At 36.0% G+C, this 17,422-nt stretch overlaps 2 protein-coding genes and 1 long non-coding RNA gene across 5 annotated transcripts; all 3 read right to left on the bottom strand.

Moving 5' to 3' along the window:
• Positions 1 to 2,970: 2,970 nt before the first annotated feature.
• LOC131351398 (uncharacterized) lies at positions 2,971 to 11,927 on the bottom strand. 2 transcript variants are annotated; one of them, XM_058386839.1, is made up of 15 exons: positions 11,724 to 11,927; positions 11,493 to 11,576; positions 8,932 to 11,319; positions 7,977 to 8,078; positions 7,559 to 7,657; positions 7,150 to 7,248; positions 6,958 to 7,062; positions 6,648 to 6,770; positions 6,366 to 6,455; positions 5,814 to 5,897; positions 5,283 to 5,375; positions 4,087 to 4,185; positions 3,830 to 3,848; positions 3,709 to 3,751; positions 2,971 to 3,482 (listed from the first exon to the last, which is right to left on the bottom strand). In XM_058386839.1, exons 3-15 carry the CDS (start codon positions 9,089 to 9,091, stop codon positions 3,417 to 3,419), a joined length of 1,182 nt encoding a protein of 393 aa, XP_058242822.1. In that variant the 5' UTR covers positions 9,092 to 11,319; positions 11,493 to 11,576; positions 11,724 to 11,927; the 3' UTR covers positions 2,971 to 3,416. The 2 variants fall into 2 exon arrangements, with proteins under 2 accessions (XP_058242822.1, XP_058242821.1); XM_058386838.1 differs by having other exon boundaries at positions 7,977 to 11,319.
• Positions 11,928 to 11,961: 34 nt separating this feature from the next.
• On the bottom strand, positions 11,962 to 15,383 carry LOC131351401 (uncharacterized). Of its 2 annotated transcripts, XR_009204393.1 has the most exons (7): positions 15,231 to 15,383; positions 15,030 to 15,131; positions 14,832 to 14,924; positions 14,653 to 14,746; positions 14,468 to 14,542; positions 12,916 to 12,994; positions 11,962 to 12,071 (listed from the first exon to the last, which is right to left on the bottom strand). It is a non-coding gene; the product is annotated as an uncharacterized LOC131351401 (long non-coding RNA). The 2 variants fall into 2 exon arrangements; XR_009204392.1 differs by having other exon boundaries at positions 15,030 to 15,383.
• Positions 15,384 to 15,395: 12 nt separating this feature from the next.
• Positions 15,396 to 16,544, bottom strand: LOC131351400 (V-set domain-containing T-cell activation inhibitor 1-like). The gene is made up of 3 exons (XM_058386841.1): positions 16,252 to 16,544; positions 15,676 to 16,015; positions 15,396 to 15,593 (listed from the first exon to the last, which is right to left on the bottom strand). The coding sequence occupies exons 1-3, from the start codon at positions 16,298 to 16,300 to the stop codon at positions 15,542 to 15,544; spliced, it is 441 nt and encodes a 146-aa protein (XP_058242824.1). The 5' UTR covers positions 16,301 to 16,544; the 3' UTR covers positions 15,396 to 15,541.
• Positions 16,545 to 17,422: the final 878 nt, after the last annotated feature.

Here is a 17,422-nt window from a genome sequence, read left to right as displayed (position 1 = left end):
AGCACATAGTTTTTGCAAAAATGAACGTTTGCTTATATGAATCTGTTGTCAGGAGATATATGCTCTACTCCTTATATCATATAAGTAGGAACACTATATCATTGTTAAACAGTAAATATTACAATTAAACATTACTTTTATTATTTTATATTATTATAATTATCATAATTAAAATTATGCATGTTTGATTGCATCAAAATATTTGTAGGTTGTCAACATTCCTCACAAAAAAATCATTCTGATGGACCCACTTGGAAATGAAGCCTCCTATGAAAGGAGAATTTTGCGCAACTGGAGGTATCACAGTTTAAGTATACTTTATTTTGTTTAGGAAAAATGATAATGCCTTTACTTTGTTATATGTAAATGTTATGTTTTAGGAATTTTATGAAACAGAGAGGCGATGATGACAACAGAGCTACATGGACAGTAGAAACCCTGCAACACAACAAGCAGAGAGATGGTAGCAGTTGTGGAGTTTTAATTTTGAAGGTAAATGTTTTAAATACTTTTCATTGATGCTTTTAAACCTATTCCAGTTTTAAAGCAATTTGTTGTGTCCAGGTGTTGGTTGTGCAGAAGGAATCATAATGAGACAGCCATCATTGCTGTGTGTTATTTGTTGTTGTGTACTTTGACCTTGAATGACCTGAAAAGCAAATTTTAATAAAATTGTTGTTGTTGCTCCGATTTCTTCAGCTTTAGTTCTATACCACCAACATTGCATGTCATGGTGTATTGCCCAATTGAAGATATGTACTCATATGGTGACAAATTTATGGTGAAATTTATATACTTATTTATTCTTATTTGCAGTTTGCTGAACATCTCCTTTCAGTGGGAGACATCAGTGCAGTTCAGACGACTTCAGATTTTGTGACATGTGCCGATTGTAAATAGCCTGTACCCTCCTGGAATTTCAGGGTGGGTTCTAGAGTAATGAAATATCCACAATAATCATCTAACGGTGTTGCCTCAGTCACGCATATTTCATGATATAAGCACAAAATGCTTATGGGAACTTCTGTTTGTTTAGGCAAGGCATCAGACTACTGTGTCATTTGCTCCATGTTGGAAGGTGATGCTGACAAAAGCCTAATTGAAATGGTAAATTTTTGCAGGTCATTAAATATATACAACAAAATCTATATAAAGTTGTATTACTTATCAAGGGTTACAGTGTTACACACGTGTACACACATAAACGTACACACTAACAATTGCAGTTGCATGTAAATTGTTATGCACATGTATTTGAACAAACTGTACAAATATTTTTTATTTTTTTCTGTCTGCAATAGATTCTCTCATATTGCTAATTTATTACTTTTTTATACTTATAGGTGCAGTGTGACCGGTGCAACAGATGGGCACATTTTCATTGTGCAAATTTTGATCCTAAGAATCAGTTTGATTTCATTTGTACAAAGTGTTTGTGAAAGTTTCTTTTTCTTTTTGGCTACCAATAAATATTTAGGTACGAGTACTTTTGTGTTGTCAGTTTGTCCAGTTCCACCACAAAATAACATTTGCTCATTTATTTGTTCTCTATTCTCACTTCACCCCATACAGCTGTGCTACCCTGATGTGGGGTAGGACCTTTTTACGTAGTGCAGTTCAATTCAAAACTACCCGTTTATATGGGTAGGATTTTCTGATAAAGTAGGAAAAACCGATGGTTATAACTATAATTTTGCGCTACGGTAGGAAAATCTGATAAGGTGGGATAAATCGTAAGAACACCGGCTGGCTAGGGTTTGTTTGTAGCCTATAGCATGGACACCCACCCGTTTGCCCTGCCTCCTCGAGTAACACTGCCGACGTCTCCTCTCCCGGCCACCGGCATCAGGCGACGCCGAGGACTGAAGGCGTGGTCTTCGCAGCAAGCCGAGGGCGCGAAGTTTCTCAAGCACATCATCATGCATGTTGGATGTTGCATGATTTCTGAACTGTAACCGTGTCTGGCGGTTGTATACATGGACACCACTCTGTCCGTGTAATATGAAGAATCGGGCTAAGCACTCGAATAGCACCAGTTGTAAAATTCAGCGTGGGAGTTGTGTGATATTGCAACGCTGCCATATTGGATGTAATCTTCTGCGTTAAAACAAACTTATTTCAATGTTTTATTCTAACATGTAATGTGGTATGCATTTAATTACAGTCACGACAAAACATCACAACTATTGTAAAAGTTATAAAAAGCCTTACCTTCCAGTCCAACAGCAATAATGGACACGAAGAACGCTGTCAAATACATCTAGCTCAAAGTTTCACTTTCACTTCAACTCGTGCAGTTCTATCCCAGTGGGCAAATTGATGCCAAAAAATGTCAAATATTTATGTCAAAAATACGTCAAAAAAGTCAAAAATGCAAATCAAATTGACGTCAAAAACTTGACGTCAGTTTGACATCCACATATTGACGTCTTATTTTGAACACCAAAATAATGACACAAAAGTAATTAAAGTAAGAAATATTTTATTTATCACGAGTTTGGCCCTTTTGGACACTTTCTTAGTCCAAACACACCCACTGTCTATACCAGCTTTATTCCTAATTAGGGTCACAGGGGTCTGCTGGAGCCTATACCACCCTGCCAGTCCATCACAGGGTCATACATATAGACAGACACACTCACTTTTATGGCCAATTTAGAATTACCAACCAACCTAATGTACATATCAAACCCAGGAGTGGTTTGTATTTTGGAAATTAAATAACATTGAACTATGTGAGACTATTTCATTATCTGCTATATGTTAAAAGTTTTATAAGCTATAAGTGAAACTTTTAAAGTGCAAATATGTCCAGAAACGATATCATTTGGTTAAAATGTATGTGATAGCAAATAATTCAAACAGCAGTAGGGAATGAAATGTGATTTAATTCATCATTGTGTGTAAAACACCAGCACCCTATAAAAATACCCTTTACAAAAACCTAACCAACCAACCAACCAACCAAAAATAACCGCAGCCCAATTAAAACAAACAAACAAAAACAGTTACCCATATAAAACTGTTAAGTGAGTTTTTTTTCTTCTTCTGTGTATGTCTACATTCTCATTTCAAATGGAAAAAAAAATTAGAGGACATGGAGGACATAAACAGCAAATCTCTAGGTTTAAAATAATGCTCATTACTTTTAAACTTATAAGGATAATGTAACATTTGACATTAAAAAAACATCTGTTAACATGATCTTTAAGACTAAGCTACATTCGAATACTATGGACAGAAACATCTAGTAATAAACCATTAGACTTCACCAAATGGTGAAAGGAAAGGTTTGAAAACGTCTCTTTATCACAGTCGTCCTGGTGAATTTGGGAACAATCTCCTCATAAGACACAGGTCTGGTAGCTTTTGTGTGAGTTACTGTATATGTTATTGAACAAATCTCCTCAGATGAGTCAGGAAGGCTGGACTGAAAGACTGGTCATCTCAGGAAAATCAAACGTCATACCAGGAAGACAGCTCTGAACGAACAAGAGGAAAAAATCTGTGTTAAAAAAACAAACAAAAAAAAAACCTAGCTAGATAATTGTTGTGGTGCACTGTGTATGCAAAAAAAACAAAACAATTGATTTTATTTTATTTTATTTTCCAAAATGTAACAGTCGGAAGAAAAAAAAGTATACATTTTCCAGTCTAATAAAACAAAAATAAGTGAAGATAAAATGAATTACATTTTAAGGTTCATACCTCAGGTGTTTTTACTTTCTCATCTTCAAAATTGCATTTTATTCTGTTTAAAAATGATAACAGTGTGACTTTCTGGAAAGTTCTCACATAAAGTTGAAAAAACAAACAAACAAACCCTTACCTGTCTTTTACTCTCATCCCTGTATATATCATATACAAAACGCTGTTAGGTATGTATTTCACAATTTCAGACAAATTTGCATGAATTCTAAATTAAGGCTGCATTTTGTTAACACACCAGTGAATCTGTAATATTTTTTTTATATTATATTTCAGTTTTTCTTGAGGAAAATTTCAAATTCTTGTAATATTATAAAAATCTCCCTTATTCTTGTCAGTGTACAGAATTAATAATTGCTTGTTTTAGACAGTACTCACAGGCATCGTAGATTTGCAAAACGAGCCAAAAGGAAACAAACACAGTTTCAAGGGTTAAGACAATCACACGCATATCTCCTATAGTCCGTGCTCCTGCTCCTAGAAGACAACAATACAGTGATTTTACACTTTAATGTACATTTTACTGTATTTCATGTACAAATATAAACAGGAAACCTGATCTAAACTGGATTCAAACTTTGAATTGTTGTTGGACTTCAAAAGAGTGAAGATCTACATGCCACCTATATTAGCATAAACCAACATTAAACATCAGCTTATACAGGCTAATACAGTGCAACCTTGGCAAACAAATGCCCTTCCTTATGAATTTTTTGCAAGAAATTTGCTTCGGTATGCAAAACATTTAAGGCATACGAATGAACTGAACGCCGGCTAAGTTGCGCGTACATGCAGGAGCCGTTTAAAACTTGTTTAAGTCAGTTGAAAGCCAAACGATGCAAACCAAAGTGAGTTGACTAATTTTGCCAAATTTTATTCAGTCACTGAAAGCTGTTTGGAAAGAGTCAACATGAAACCAACATTGCCTTCGGCATTCGTTCAAAAGCTACATGATTTTGCAGTGTTTTTTTTTTTTTTTGACAGATTGGTGGCGTGGATGGTCTATTTTATTTTTAGCCCAAGCTTGGTGGCACGACTTCCTGTGAGGACCCTTGACCCTTGTATATTGGGAATATTTTTGGGTTGCTGGAACGGATTATCTGCATGTACATTATTTCTTACTGGAAAATTCGTTTTGCAATACAAATTATCCCTATATTAACTCACCTTCAGACTAAATTAAATTTGTATGCTGAGGTTTCAGAGTATATTAAACAGGAGGTTTTTTAAATAGGATGAATGGGAGTTCATCCCAAAACCTCTTTTACCTTCTAGGCTGAATTTCCTGGTTCAGAAGAAAGAAAGAAAGCAGTTTCACCAGTCAACACCTGATCAAGGGATATAATTGAGATCCATACGCTAGCCATAACATTAAAACCACTGCCAGGTAAAGTCAATATCACTGATTGAGCTGCGAAGGGATGGGATACATTAATGAGAAGTGGAACAGTCGGTTCAATAAAATGATGTTGATCTTAAAGCCAACTGGTGAACCAGTGAAACCTTTGTTCCGGGAAAGACAATAAAGACTGTTTTATAATGAATTTGTAGTTTGTAATGGTATTTTACATTACCTGCTTTCACGGTCAGTTCTATGATGAGAGCGATGGCATTTACAGTAGTGAGACCTACAGCTCCAAACATGTAGATCATAACATGATGGAAATCTGTAATTCAGAACACACTAAGTTAAAAAAAAAGTTAATGATATTATTAGAAATAAGATAACATTTCACATCTAATCAGAACATTTCAGTGCCACGCCTCCAGTGGGCACCCTCATCTAAAGAAGAGTCTAGAGACACTTCCTTGTTGGTCCTGCTCATTTCTTGTTCTCAGGTTATTTAGAGCACAGTACCATTACAAAGATTTGCAAATTATTAAATTCTGAGCTGCTGTCTAGTACTCACTTGGCCATAAGAACAGTATGTCTCTTTCCTTGATCCGCTGATTGCGCTCTAGTCTGCAATTAATTTATGTCCACTGTGTCTTAGACATGTTTAATTATACTGATAAACCTTCTATAAAAGAATCCTCTCAATACCCCAGAGTCTGGTTTGTTACATTAGAAGATTACAAGAGTAAAAAATAATGATTAGACTCACCAGGTAAATATTTTGGATGTTTGAACAAACACGTTGCAGCCAAAATGTGGATCAACGGCGTGAGCGCCAAATATCCAGAACGATCTAGAACAGAATTCATCAACTTGGTTAAAAAATCCATGCTTTATTCAGTCCTTAAAATTTGGGTTTCCAATTAATCTTTTTAAAGAATTTTGAGACTTAAAAAACTCCTTGAACTTTCTGTATTTTTCTACAACAAAATAGTTGAAGTCAGTGAAATTATTTATTTACTTATTTATTTAGATTTTATCTATCACTGTCAGGAGGTGGAAAAACTTGTGAGCTAATCGGTTAACAATTAGCATGTTCTTCCATACTAACCCACAAGTGTCAGAAAAACAAGCCAACTATTTGATAATCTTTAGCAAATTATACCAGTTTGGACAGAAAAATCAGTAAATTTCCCATAAAATAAAGGTGAATGTGCATTGAAACAGTAAAACTGATGCTGAAGTTGTAAAAAAAAAAATATTTACAATTTGTAAATAAATTTTACATCTTATCTCAAATCTTACAGAGATAATTTTGTACCTTTAGCTTCCACGATGATGTTTACATAGCTGAAGTAGACAATGCAATGGACAGCGATTACAAACACAACCATAACACTGCAGCATAAATCTGAAGAAAAAAAAGGTTTTTTAACGAGTATCTACAAATACAGTGACAGTGAAGATAATTAATATCCATGCTGAAACCTATTAAAATGACTACTAGAATGTTCTTTCAGTTAACCAACATTTAGTCTTATGAGATATAAAAGTAGAATCTAAGCATGGATAAAAGGATAAAAAAAAAAATTCTTATACTTACATCCGATTTTTCTCCATTGAGCAGAGCAGCAACATCGTCTCTGTCCTCGGTAAAGACGCAGCAGACAAATCAATAGGAACCACGCAAATATAAACATTACACCTTCGAATAAAATCATCCAGCCTGAAATTATGGGAGGAAAAATGTTAATATATTCTACACATACACGTGTCTAAATAAAATTACTAAACTCAATTAAATTAGAATGAAATGAATGTTTAAAACATATCATTTTATGTTCTACCAAATATTTTATAAAGTGTACATTATCATGCACTCTACATTTTTCTTATACGATGTAGCAACTTACCTCTTTTAACAAAAGCCTCTAATGTAACAGAGAAAAGAATAAAGACACAAATTTGACCCAGGCTGAATATCAGCACGATAAGAGACGACAGAGCGATTTGAACATCTGTGGAAAAATTATAAATAAATATATAACGTATGTCAGTACATGATGAATTCTAGTTCCAGTCCCAGTCCCAGTTATGACACTTACATCCGAAAGGCTTTCCTTGAAAAAAGTGCCTTTGTAGAGTGAGGAGCATCAGCTTCACAATGACGGAAGGTGCTAATACACAACTGATCTGGCTGATGGCTAAAAGGTCCCAGGGGTACAGTGTGTATGGTTGTGGGGCAGATTGAACAGAAATGGACAGGAGTTTAAATTCAGTTTCATGTGTATGGAACCTCTGCATACAAATGGCCTCCCTTAAGAATTTTCGATGTTGAGCATTTCCACCCTTGGCATGTAATGCTAATATTTTTGGGTTATCTGCATTTACGTTATTTCTTATGGGGAAATTCATTTCACAATACAAATTTTCACCTTAAGAACTCGCCTCCTGAACCAATTAAATTCGTATTCCGAGGTTCCACTGTATATAAAAAAGCATGGCAGTACTCACAGACATGAGGGTCTCGATTGTTACAGAATAAAAGTCCAAATAAAGCTAGGTTGAGTATTTCTAGGCACACGGTCAGATGTATCCGGAGACCACAGGCAGCTGGAGAGGGAATAAAAAAAAATCTTTAAAACCTGATTCATAATTTTTGTTTCAGAGGATTTTGAGGGTTAATAACAGAGATAACAGAGATCCCAAGGCTTTTGGTAATTAATATACTAGTGTGGTGAGGGTTTCAGTGAATCTAGAGTTGGTCCCAGTAACACTAGTGGGAGAAGTCACCCAATTGGGCCACCAGTCTGCTATCCAGTAACTTGATCTCAGGATCAAACCCTGGAGCTGTGTGGTAGCAATTCACCACTGTGTGCCACCACCAGTGTTAATCACCATTACTAAACAAATGAAGAATAAGTCTCCTTACCTAATATAACAGCAGTGACAAACATCAACACCACAAGGATCGTCAGTACTGTGACAGAATGTCCTAGTGGTCTCTGTATGTAGGCAATATTCCCAAAGAAAACTGAGTGAGAGATGAAAAAAATAGATGGCCACTGTAATGCAGTCAGTATTTTTAAGCAAATAACCATTTTTCTATGTCTTATGGTAAATATTTTCCACCACATTAATTCAGTGCTATTATTATTGATAAAAGATACCAGGATATCACCTATTGTGTCAAGCAACATATTAAGTAGAACTATACGTTTTATGTTCTATGCATCATCACTTTGGCTCCTTTTACTCTACTCTCATTATACTGTGTCAGGCCTTTAGTGTGTAGCTTGGTCTCAGCTTAGTCAGCTTATGACTTCATTTAGTGTTTAACCTGTAAGTGCATTGTTTGTATATTTTCTAGAATGGCTGTAGTAACAACATTTCTTTATTATGTTTGTGTGCCCTTTTGTCTGGCTGTGTAAGTTGTCCTGGGTTCAGACTAGTCTGGAATCCAGGTGTGTCCCATCAAGCTGTGCTAGGTTGGGTTCTACTGTTCATCGGTCAGCTACTAACTCAGCTCTTGGTCCAGTGGCATATTTTCCTCAGTATATCCACATTGCCTGTTGTCTGGTGAAGCACAAGATATTGAATAGAAGCCATGAACAACGGGGAAAAAACAATGGATGGCAATACTAAGAGAGACTAGTTTCTTACTTATTAGTTTCTTATAATAAAGCCATTGAGGTACAAAGTTCACTACTGCTACCGACCCAGCCTTCAAGCCTTCTGTCCTGTCTGTCTTCTGTAGTAACTCTCATGTGAGGAGTCAGGGAAGATTTTGCTGTCTTGATAAAATAGGACGAGAATCTCTGGATGTTTGTCTGTCCTTTTAATGTGTACATGTGAATCTACAGAACAGTTCAGTATGACATCCTCACCCACAGAGGCAAAGATGGCTCTGATCCTGTTACCATAAGACCCCCTGAAAGATTGCAGAAGACAGAAACAGGAGGACAAAATCCCACTGCAAGTAACACTGCAACAGAGCAAGACACCAATATTTCTACATGAAGTGCAGCAAATCTGTAAATAATCCATGAATGAATGATTCTCTAACCGTTTATTTGCAAGATTTCAGAATTCAACTTGAAATTACATGGTACATGAGATGAATTCTTTCACAGCTGGAGAATTACCACCACAAATAAAGTTCCCAAGATATGCCAATGCAGGGATAGTTCTAACTTACCCCTCAAACTGCCACAGGTGGTGTTTAAACACTTGGACACCTTCTGCTTGCATGTACACACATTAGTGTGGAGACCTTTAACCTTGTAGTTGAGCTACATGATGGGTAACAGAACCAAGCAAGATGATCACAGAACCAAGCAAGATGTCTGTCTAAGCAGAGGTTTGGGCCACCAGGTGAGGTGCAGGTCATCACCGTGGTCATGAGCATGCTATTATTGTGATGGAAGCTGATATTGATTGATTAAAAGTCTAGTTTAGGCCACAGACCTGTCTAGACACTAATGATGTGACCACAAGTTTCTTATAGATCTTTCAGGACTTTAGGTTTTAATTGCTGAACCTACTCAGTACTTTGTTTCTCAACTCACTGGTTGTGTGCTCTGGTTTATTGATATTAATGATATTTCTGTTTTGAACAGAACTGTATTGAGTGTGTATCTTTCTTTATTCTGCCCCTTTGCTTTTGCCCCTCTAGCTCCCAATAAACTTCTTGCACTTCCTGCATTTGTTCTCGAAACCTCATGGTGGCATGTGACATTAAAACCAAATCATCTGTTTCTGTAGTAGAGTGATTTTTCTTGACAGCTTCCTGGTTTTGTCCAGCCCCTGGGGGTTAGGAGAGGTAAAAGAGAAATTTAGATTATTTACATCATCATGTTCTATCAACCTTGAATATCCATCAGATTCTCAGCGAGGAAATATTGGCCATAACTGATGCCATTTTATAGTCTAGTGTTATGTAGTGTTATATAGTCACACTGGGACTGCGATAAAGCTCTGGACATGTGAGCACATGCACAAAACAAGGTATACCGGTGCTGAAACACCACCTCTGGCAGTTGTCCATAAAAAGAGTTGTGTCCATTGTGCACACTAATGGAAGCCATCGGGTCTGCAGCTGTAAATATTTCAATATCCAAAATAAAACATTTATTTATCCTGTTGCTTACAATCAAATTTCTTACCTTTAGATTGGACTGTAGCATGCATTACTGACTAGTTGCATTACTATCTAAAGCTTCACAAAAGAACATTTAGAACACATGAACCCAGTTGTTTTTAAGTTCTACTGCTAGACTATTAAGGTTCTCATAGTCCTGCTTACAAAATGTCAAGTCCACTCGCTCGCAGCTTAGCAGGTTAGACATGCATATTTTACATTCACTGTAACATTTCTAGTAAACACTGTTTCTTCAGAACTGCTGGTAACTGTGTTTTTTCCCCCACATTTCCTATTACGTATAAATTCTGTCAGAACCGCTGGTGGAACAGAACCTCTGATAGAATCAATTCATTATTGATATTTGACAGGTATTTTATCTATACCCTGCAGAATCACACATGCTGACAAGTTCATATCGAAGACCTCACATATGAATTCTACTTTATATTCCAACTGTAATTCCATCAGCTTTACAGAAAACTTCCCCTTGCAGATTTCAGAAAAAAAAAAGAATTCTCCCCAGGTATCTCTCACATGATAAATCAGAGGTGGTATCATTATCTTGATAAAGCTGGAAAAGAGCAGTTTGGTCTCCATCTGTCCATTTCCAGCTGCTTCTTGCATATTTAGAGTATGAGTCAAAACAACCACTGTTTCAAACGGTAAAACAATCACACGCAGATCTCCTACAGTCCGTACTCCTTTCCCTAGAAGCCATTGGCACAGTTTATTGTATACCAACAGTATATTAGCACAGACATTAAACTTTTAGAAAAGCTTTCTTCTGAAAGATTCCTATTCTCTTGACATGACACCTGACAGTTCATAGGACATGAGCTGGCAACTATATCAAATAATGATTAAAAAAATAAAGAGAGATGAATTTCAAAAAAATTTCATAAAATTTCATTCCTGAAAACATCAACCAGATGAGATCTACCAAACTGATGCTCTACTACCAAGACATGGCATCTTGCAATCAACTTAGTATTGAATACCAAAATCTCTGTTAATGTAGCATGACAAAGTGTTCTGATACCTGCTTTTAGAAATAATTCCACGACTAGAATGAGTGAGTTTACAACAACGAGTCCTACAGATCTGAACATGTAGATCATAATGTGAAGAAACTCTGTAATAAAGAACAACTTAAAATTTAGGAATAGTATTCTGTTGACACACATGCACAAACATTAAAGTAAAAAAATTTACTATGTTTTATTTTTGGTTTTAAATCACACATAATAATAATAATAATAATAATAATAATAATAATAATAATAATAATAATATTTTTACACTAACCAGGCAAATGTTTTGGATGTTTGAACAAGGATGTTGCTGCTAAAACATGAAGTAAAACTACCAAAGCCACATATCCAGCATGATCTAGAAGTATCACAAGACATTTCATGTAAATTATAAAAAGCAACTTTTAAACTGACAAAAGTTTGTTTTTTTAATTTTTTCACAAAAACTATGTTAGATAAGTGACAGTATTGTAAGTGTGTAACTGTACTTCAGGTTATTCAGTACCTTTCCATGTTTCATGGCCTCTGAAGAAAAATGAAGGCAGAGTGCACCGATTGCAATGATCAGAAACAAGACAATGACAACGCAGTCCGGTGGGGTGTTGATGGTTGGGTGTTGGGTGGTGGTGGCCATGGTGGTGGTTGGGGTGTTAGGTGGGATGGTGATTGTTGGGTGTTAGGTGGGCTGGTGATGATTGGGTATTAAGTGGTGGTGGTGATGGTGGTGCCTTGTGGTTTTGGGTGGTGGTGGAGATGGTGGTGGTTGGGGTGTTTAGTGGGGTGTTGGGTGGGATAGTGGTTGTGATAGTGATGGTTTGGGTGTTGGGTGGTGGTGGGTGTTGGGTAGTGGTTGCTAAAAAAAAAAAAAAACATATTTTAGAGATTATTATGAGAGAGCCATACTTACATCCAAGCCCTCTCCGTTGGGCGCAACATCCCAGTCTTTGGCTTTGCAGCAGACAAATCACTGCTAGCCATGCAAGGATATAGATTACTGACTCAACAGGAAAAATCCATACTGAAACCAGGAACATTGACTGATTATTACATAGATAAAAAATGTACATTTACATAAATATACACAAATAGCCTTAATTGTTTTGAAATTATATGAGATTATAGTAGCTATATTTAATAAACTCTCTAAAATGAATGTGTGCCACTCCATGTTTTATAATGTAATCATTAATTATCCACTTTTCCTACAGGAATATTGGTATTTCTCAGAATTTTTAATAAAAATGTGATGGTAAAATCAAATCATAATTCCCCAAAATTAGCTAAGCCCCAGAAGTCGACAAGTAGCAGCACAGACAGTCCAGTCCGGTTTCCATTGACACTTACATCTGAAAGGTTTCCCTTGAAAGTAATGTTTTTGAAAAAACAGAAGAATCATCAGTGCCATGATGAGGGGTGGCAATGCAGCAGATATCAGTATGTGGTCCATGCATGGATTGTTCACAATACGGATTGAACAGAGTATTAAATGATGGGCAAAAAGTGACCAATAAGTATCCAGAACTCGTGTCCAATTCCGATGAATTTTTTTTTAAAAAAATACAATAAACGGGACTTACCAAAATTGTCTTTTCTAGATTGATTTTTGATTGATTTTTTGTTATTTTTCAGAAATCCACATGAAAGTTCATTACTGAACACGACAATGTAATAAATACACAATGCATATTCTTCCTTACCTAAAATGACAGCTCTGATGACAGACACAGCTATTACCACCGCCATTAATCTTATCATATGTTCATATGCCGTCTGAGCCTGAAGCAGTTTATCAAAAAAAAAATAAAAGAGAAATAAAAACAAAGAAAATCAATAAGAAACATGGCACACAATAAGCAGTGTTTATTACTGCAAGACATACATCACAGCTCAGTAGAATTCTCTTCTTCACATGTACCAGCTTAGGATGTTGGGATCAGAGCACGGTGGCAACTATGATGCAGTGCCTCTGGAGGAGACAGGGTTAGGGGCCTTGCTCAGGGGCCCAAAAGTGGCAGCATGGTGGAAAATGGGCTTCCCCCAGCCTTCCAATCAACAATCCAGAGTCTTAACCACTTGATCTAACACTGCTCTTATTTTGTATATTATTGTAACGTGTTATCTCATGTATAGCAGAATGTGGAATTTTTGTCTGTCCCAGAATAGGGTCAAGGCACAGATTAATACACACTGAAAGTATTTATACCCCTTAACTTGTTGCACACTTTATTGTGCACACTTTATTTAGTCGTAAGAGCCATTTCTCCTCATCAGCCTGGAATGGAATGACCGATAATAATAAAGCAAAACCATATTTATAGAATTTTTTCAAAAATTAATTAAACAACTGAAAACAAACCATTTGCTCAGAAGTCACCATGCATTGCAATCTGAATTGATTGGCTAGAGTTTTGAAAAGCCTACAATGAATGCCAAGCCATTGTACATTCCATGGGTTTTGGATGTTTGAACGTATGGAACCCATATTCATGGGTTTTGGATGTTTGAACGTATGGAACCCATATTCATGGGTTTTGGATGTTTGAATGTATGGAACCCATACAGTCCATGGGTTACAGGCTTAGCTGGTAAATATCTTTATAGTGAAACATGGCAGCATCATACTGAGGGGGCTGTTTCTCAGCAGCAGGGACAGGAAGATGGATAACAACCAAAACAACACTGGAATGGCTTTAGGGCAGGTTTCTGAATGACATAAAGCTCATCAAACATTTGTGGAGAGACCTGAAGATTATACTTCAAAGATGCTCTGCATTCAATATCCTGGAGTTTGAGAAGATCTGTTATTAAGAATGAGCTAAACTGCCCAGATAAATGTGTGCAGAGCTTTTGGAGATGTAATCAATATTAGTAGATGTACTTGCTGCCAAAGGAGCTTCTACAAAATTCAACTTAATTAAGGGTCTAAATAATTTTTATGAATAAAGTTTTTGATTTTCAGTAACTTTTCGTAAAAAATAAATAAAATTCATTTCATCATTGTGGTTTAGCGTAGACTGATGGTAAGAAGTGTGCCACACATAAAGGGGCCTGAATATTTCTGAATCCACATACATTTTAAACTTTGTTAATCATTAATATATGGAAACTTCAATATTAAGAATATTAAGAAGAATTTATAAATTTTATATTTTTAAATTATATATGTATTTAGTTCTCTATACTTACTAGCAAGTGTTATCAGACAACAACGACAAGCAACATTTATTTCAAATAAAATATTTTACTCACCTGAACATGTAGCCATTGCTAGAATGGAGTAGTAAAGCGGTACAGCCAAAGACTTCACAACTTTTTGCACAGGCTCTGTTCAATAAATTAGCAAAGTTACTTGTTCTAATGTAAAAGTAATGCAGTTTTATACAAAACATGTTGCTTTATACATCATAAGACCAAAATACTTAAATGATTCTTACAGGGTAATCCGTCAAGATAAGGCGGGGGTCTTCATCAGCATGATGGGTCGTCCGATACTGACAGCTGAACAAATGATGACCTCTGAGAAAATCCCTGTAGCGGGAAATCAAACCAAAATTCAGATATTTATTATATATAAAATGCTGTTGGAAATGAAAATGACTGGACATGAATTTACCTTCTGATGACCACAATCCAAAAGCAACACAGACGCAGATATTTGGACAAAGAATAAGCAAAGCGTACATCGTCATGCATTTCCTGTTAGGAACTGAAAGAGAAAAAATAATTCAAATTATATGAATCATATAAATCACACTTATATGACTGCAAGATTATTTCCTACTAATATATATACAGTGTGCAGTGAAAATACCATTCCTTCTCAAATTGTGGAAAGCAGGAAGACACAATTCCATTGAAAGCAACAGTGCAACAGAGCACAAAGCTAATATGGATACATGAAGTGCAGAGAAACCTGTAGGAATGTGATAAAGTAGAAGTTACATTTTCAGGAGAAAATTTAAGTGGTGCTTAGCACACATGTCTGAATGAAAAACAAAATGAGTGCTATTACCAATTCTTTCCAGAAACACAGTGGTAAGTCCTGACATGTTCCTGGTGTGGACCTCACACACGAATTCTCCTTTATCTTCCATACTTACATTCATGAGCTTTAGTGAGAAGTTTCCTTTCGGGATTTCCGAAGAAAAGAAATTAACTCTGTCCTGTTAACTCTCATGTGAGAAGTCTGAGTAGATCCTCTTGTCTTGATAAAGCAGAACAGATATGTCACTTTCTTTCTCTCTGTCCATCTTCTTCCAGGTCACTTCTTCGATCTCGCTGGCTGGTACACGTGGATCTACAGAGCAGTTTAGTATGACATCCTTACCAGCAGTGGCAAAGATGGCTCGCTCTGCCCCTGTCACCACTAAATGCTCTGAAAGAACGGAAATTTAGAAGAAGATTGTATTATATGGTAATTGTAACATAGACAAACAAAGATAATGCTAGTTACTTACTTACTGATATTTCTAACTTCCATCATGACGTCATGGCTTGTATTTACTTTACATCTGTAACCTCCAGCATCTTCTTCAAGCACATTTTTGAGTAAGATAGAGAAGTTCCCTTTCAAGAGCTCATCTTGAAAAAAGGCGACTCTGCCTTTAAACACCTGACTCTGGAGATCTGGTCGACTTTTTCCTTGTTGGAAGAGGCTGACTAGAGCATCTGAATCCTTCTTTCTCCATTCCACCTGCAGACCTTCCAGAGGCAGTGGGCTTTCTATAAAGCATGGCAGGAGGACTGAACCTCCCAGCTGGGCCACAACTGGACCCGAGGGGCCGTGGACATGGAGACCTGGATTAACATCGAACATTGATCCATGCATGTACAGAAATAGCTAGGAATTCATTTCGGACAACCTCAGACAACCCTTTTAAATTTTGGAAAAGGTCATTTTAACATGTCAAGTGAGGAAACTTTGAATAAGTATACATGTATATACAGTATGTAAAAAGAACATTAATAATCAGGATTATATTTAAAATCAGTGTTAAAGTATAAATTGTAATAAATGAGTACAAAAGATTTACCTTCATGTCCAACAACAAAAAAGAACACCATAAAAACTGACAAATGCATCTACCGCACAGGTTTTCACAACAGTTTCACTCCAAATGACAGAGGTTTGCACATACCTGGATTTTTTTACGTGGGTTTTATGCTATAAGGAACTTGTATAAACTAGTATAACAAGATTCAAAGGGGGCAGTTGCTAAAACCTCCTTCGGTAGATGGTGGTCTTCCATTGATGCTATGTATAATATAGGTTAATGAGTAACATTATAGCACACACAGAATCAAGAAATTTATGTTAAAAAAAAAGTTTTAGTTTACTAGAGTGTTCCATAGGACCAAAGTTATTTCTTTCTGAGATTTCCATCTCTATAATGAGTGCAGAAAGGTATTTGGCACTAAGTCCCAGAACTAGCAGCAAATTATCCATAGTTGCCTGTCTAGTTTTACTACGTTCCTTTGAAAGAACATGCAGAAAGTGGTTTGAAGAAAAACACAGAAGATTTAAATTGTACTTTTTAAAAGTTTAAGAGCCATTGGGGAAAACTTGGAGGATGAGGACGGGGTATACACACTAGTACTACATATTTTATTGCCTTTATTACTGCTCAGTATGTTCTGACATTAAAGCTATGCCAAATGGCTTCAGTTTTTCATGAATTATTAGCAATAAACTAAACAAAGTAAGTAAATAAGTATAAAAATAAAACCATATGGTTCTATATTTATTACACATATATATTATTTATGGTATGGCTTTTAGGGAAAATATTTAACTGGTGCTTAGACAATAGAAATAGACATTCATGTGAAGTGGAGTGGAGTGTGTGTGTGTTTGGCCTGTGACTAGCATAGTCCAGGGTTTTGACTCCCATGCAGTCTGGGTCTGAAGTCCATAAGTTCGCTTTATGAGAATGTCGAACAGAAAAAGAAAGTGGATAAGCATTTTTATTTAGAGAGTTATTTGGGTAATATAAAGTTTACAGAACATCACATTATAAAAAAATATAAACCAACATTTTAAAAAGAGATAAAATCAAACTGCCAGATCAAATGATCACTTACTTATAGACTGTTAAAGACACCATGTCCTCATGTCTGTTAATTATATCTCTTTACTACAGTTGTGTAATTTTTTTCTGTTTTGATTACTATTTAATATCTGCTGCATAAACTCAAATGTAGCTC

This window comes from Hemibagrus wyckioides, linkage group LG03 (genome assembly GCF_019097595.1).
Source record: "Hemibagrus wyckioides isolate EC202008001 linkage group LG03, SWU_Hwy_1.0, whole genome shotgun sequence".
NCBI classification, from domain to species: domain Eukaryota; kingdom Metazoa; phylum Chordata; class Actinopteri; order Siluriformes; family Bagridae; genus Hemibagrus; species Hemibagrus wyckioides.
Note: the sequence above shows the minus strand (reverse complement) of the source record. Positions and strands in the feature narration are given on the sequence as shown.

What these genes read in the sequence shown, in the direction of transcription:
- LOC131351398 (XM_058386838.1), bottom strand. Translation starts at nt 8,244, where the DNA reads ATGTTGCTTGACACAATAGGTGATATCCTGGTATCTTTTATCAATAAT. An exon ending in AGAGGCTTTTGTTAAAAGAG is followed by an intron (nt 6,771 to 6,957) that starts GTAAGTTGCTAC and finishes CCATAATTTCAG; the next exon opens with GCTGGATGATTTTATTCGAA. An exon ending in AGAAAGTAAAAACACCTGAG is followed by an intron (nt 3,483 to 3,708) that starts GTATGAACCTTA and finishes TTGTTCGTTCAG; the next exon opens with AGCTGTCTTCCTGGTATGAC.
- LOC131351400 (XM_058386841.1), bottom strand. Translation starts at nt 16,300, where the DNA reads ATGCATTTGTCAGTTTTTATGGTGTTCTTTTTTGTTGTTGGACATGAA. An exon ending in TTTTGTTGTTGGACATGAAG is followed by an intron (nt 16,016 to 16,251) that starts GTAAATCTTTTG and finishes ATGTTAATCCAG; the next exon opens with GTCTCCATGTCCACGGCCCC. An exon ending in GAAGTTAGAAATATCAGTAA is followed by an intron (nt 15,594 to 15,675) that starts GTAAGTAACTAG and finishes CCGTTCTTTCAG; the next exon opens with AGCATTTAGTGGTGACAGGG.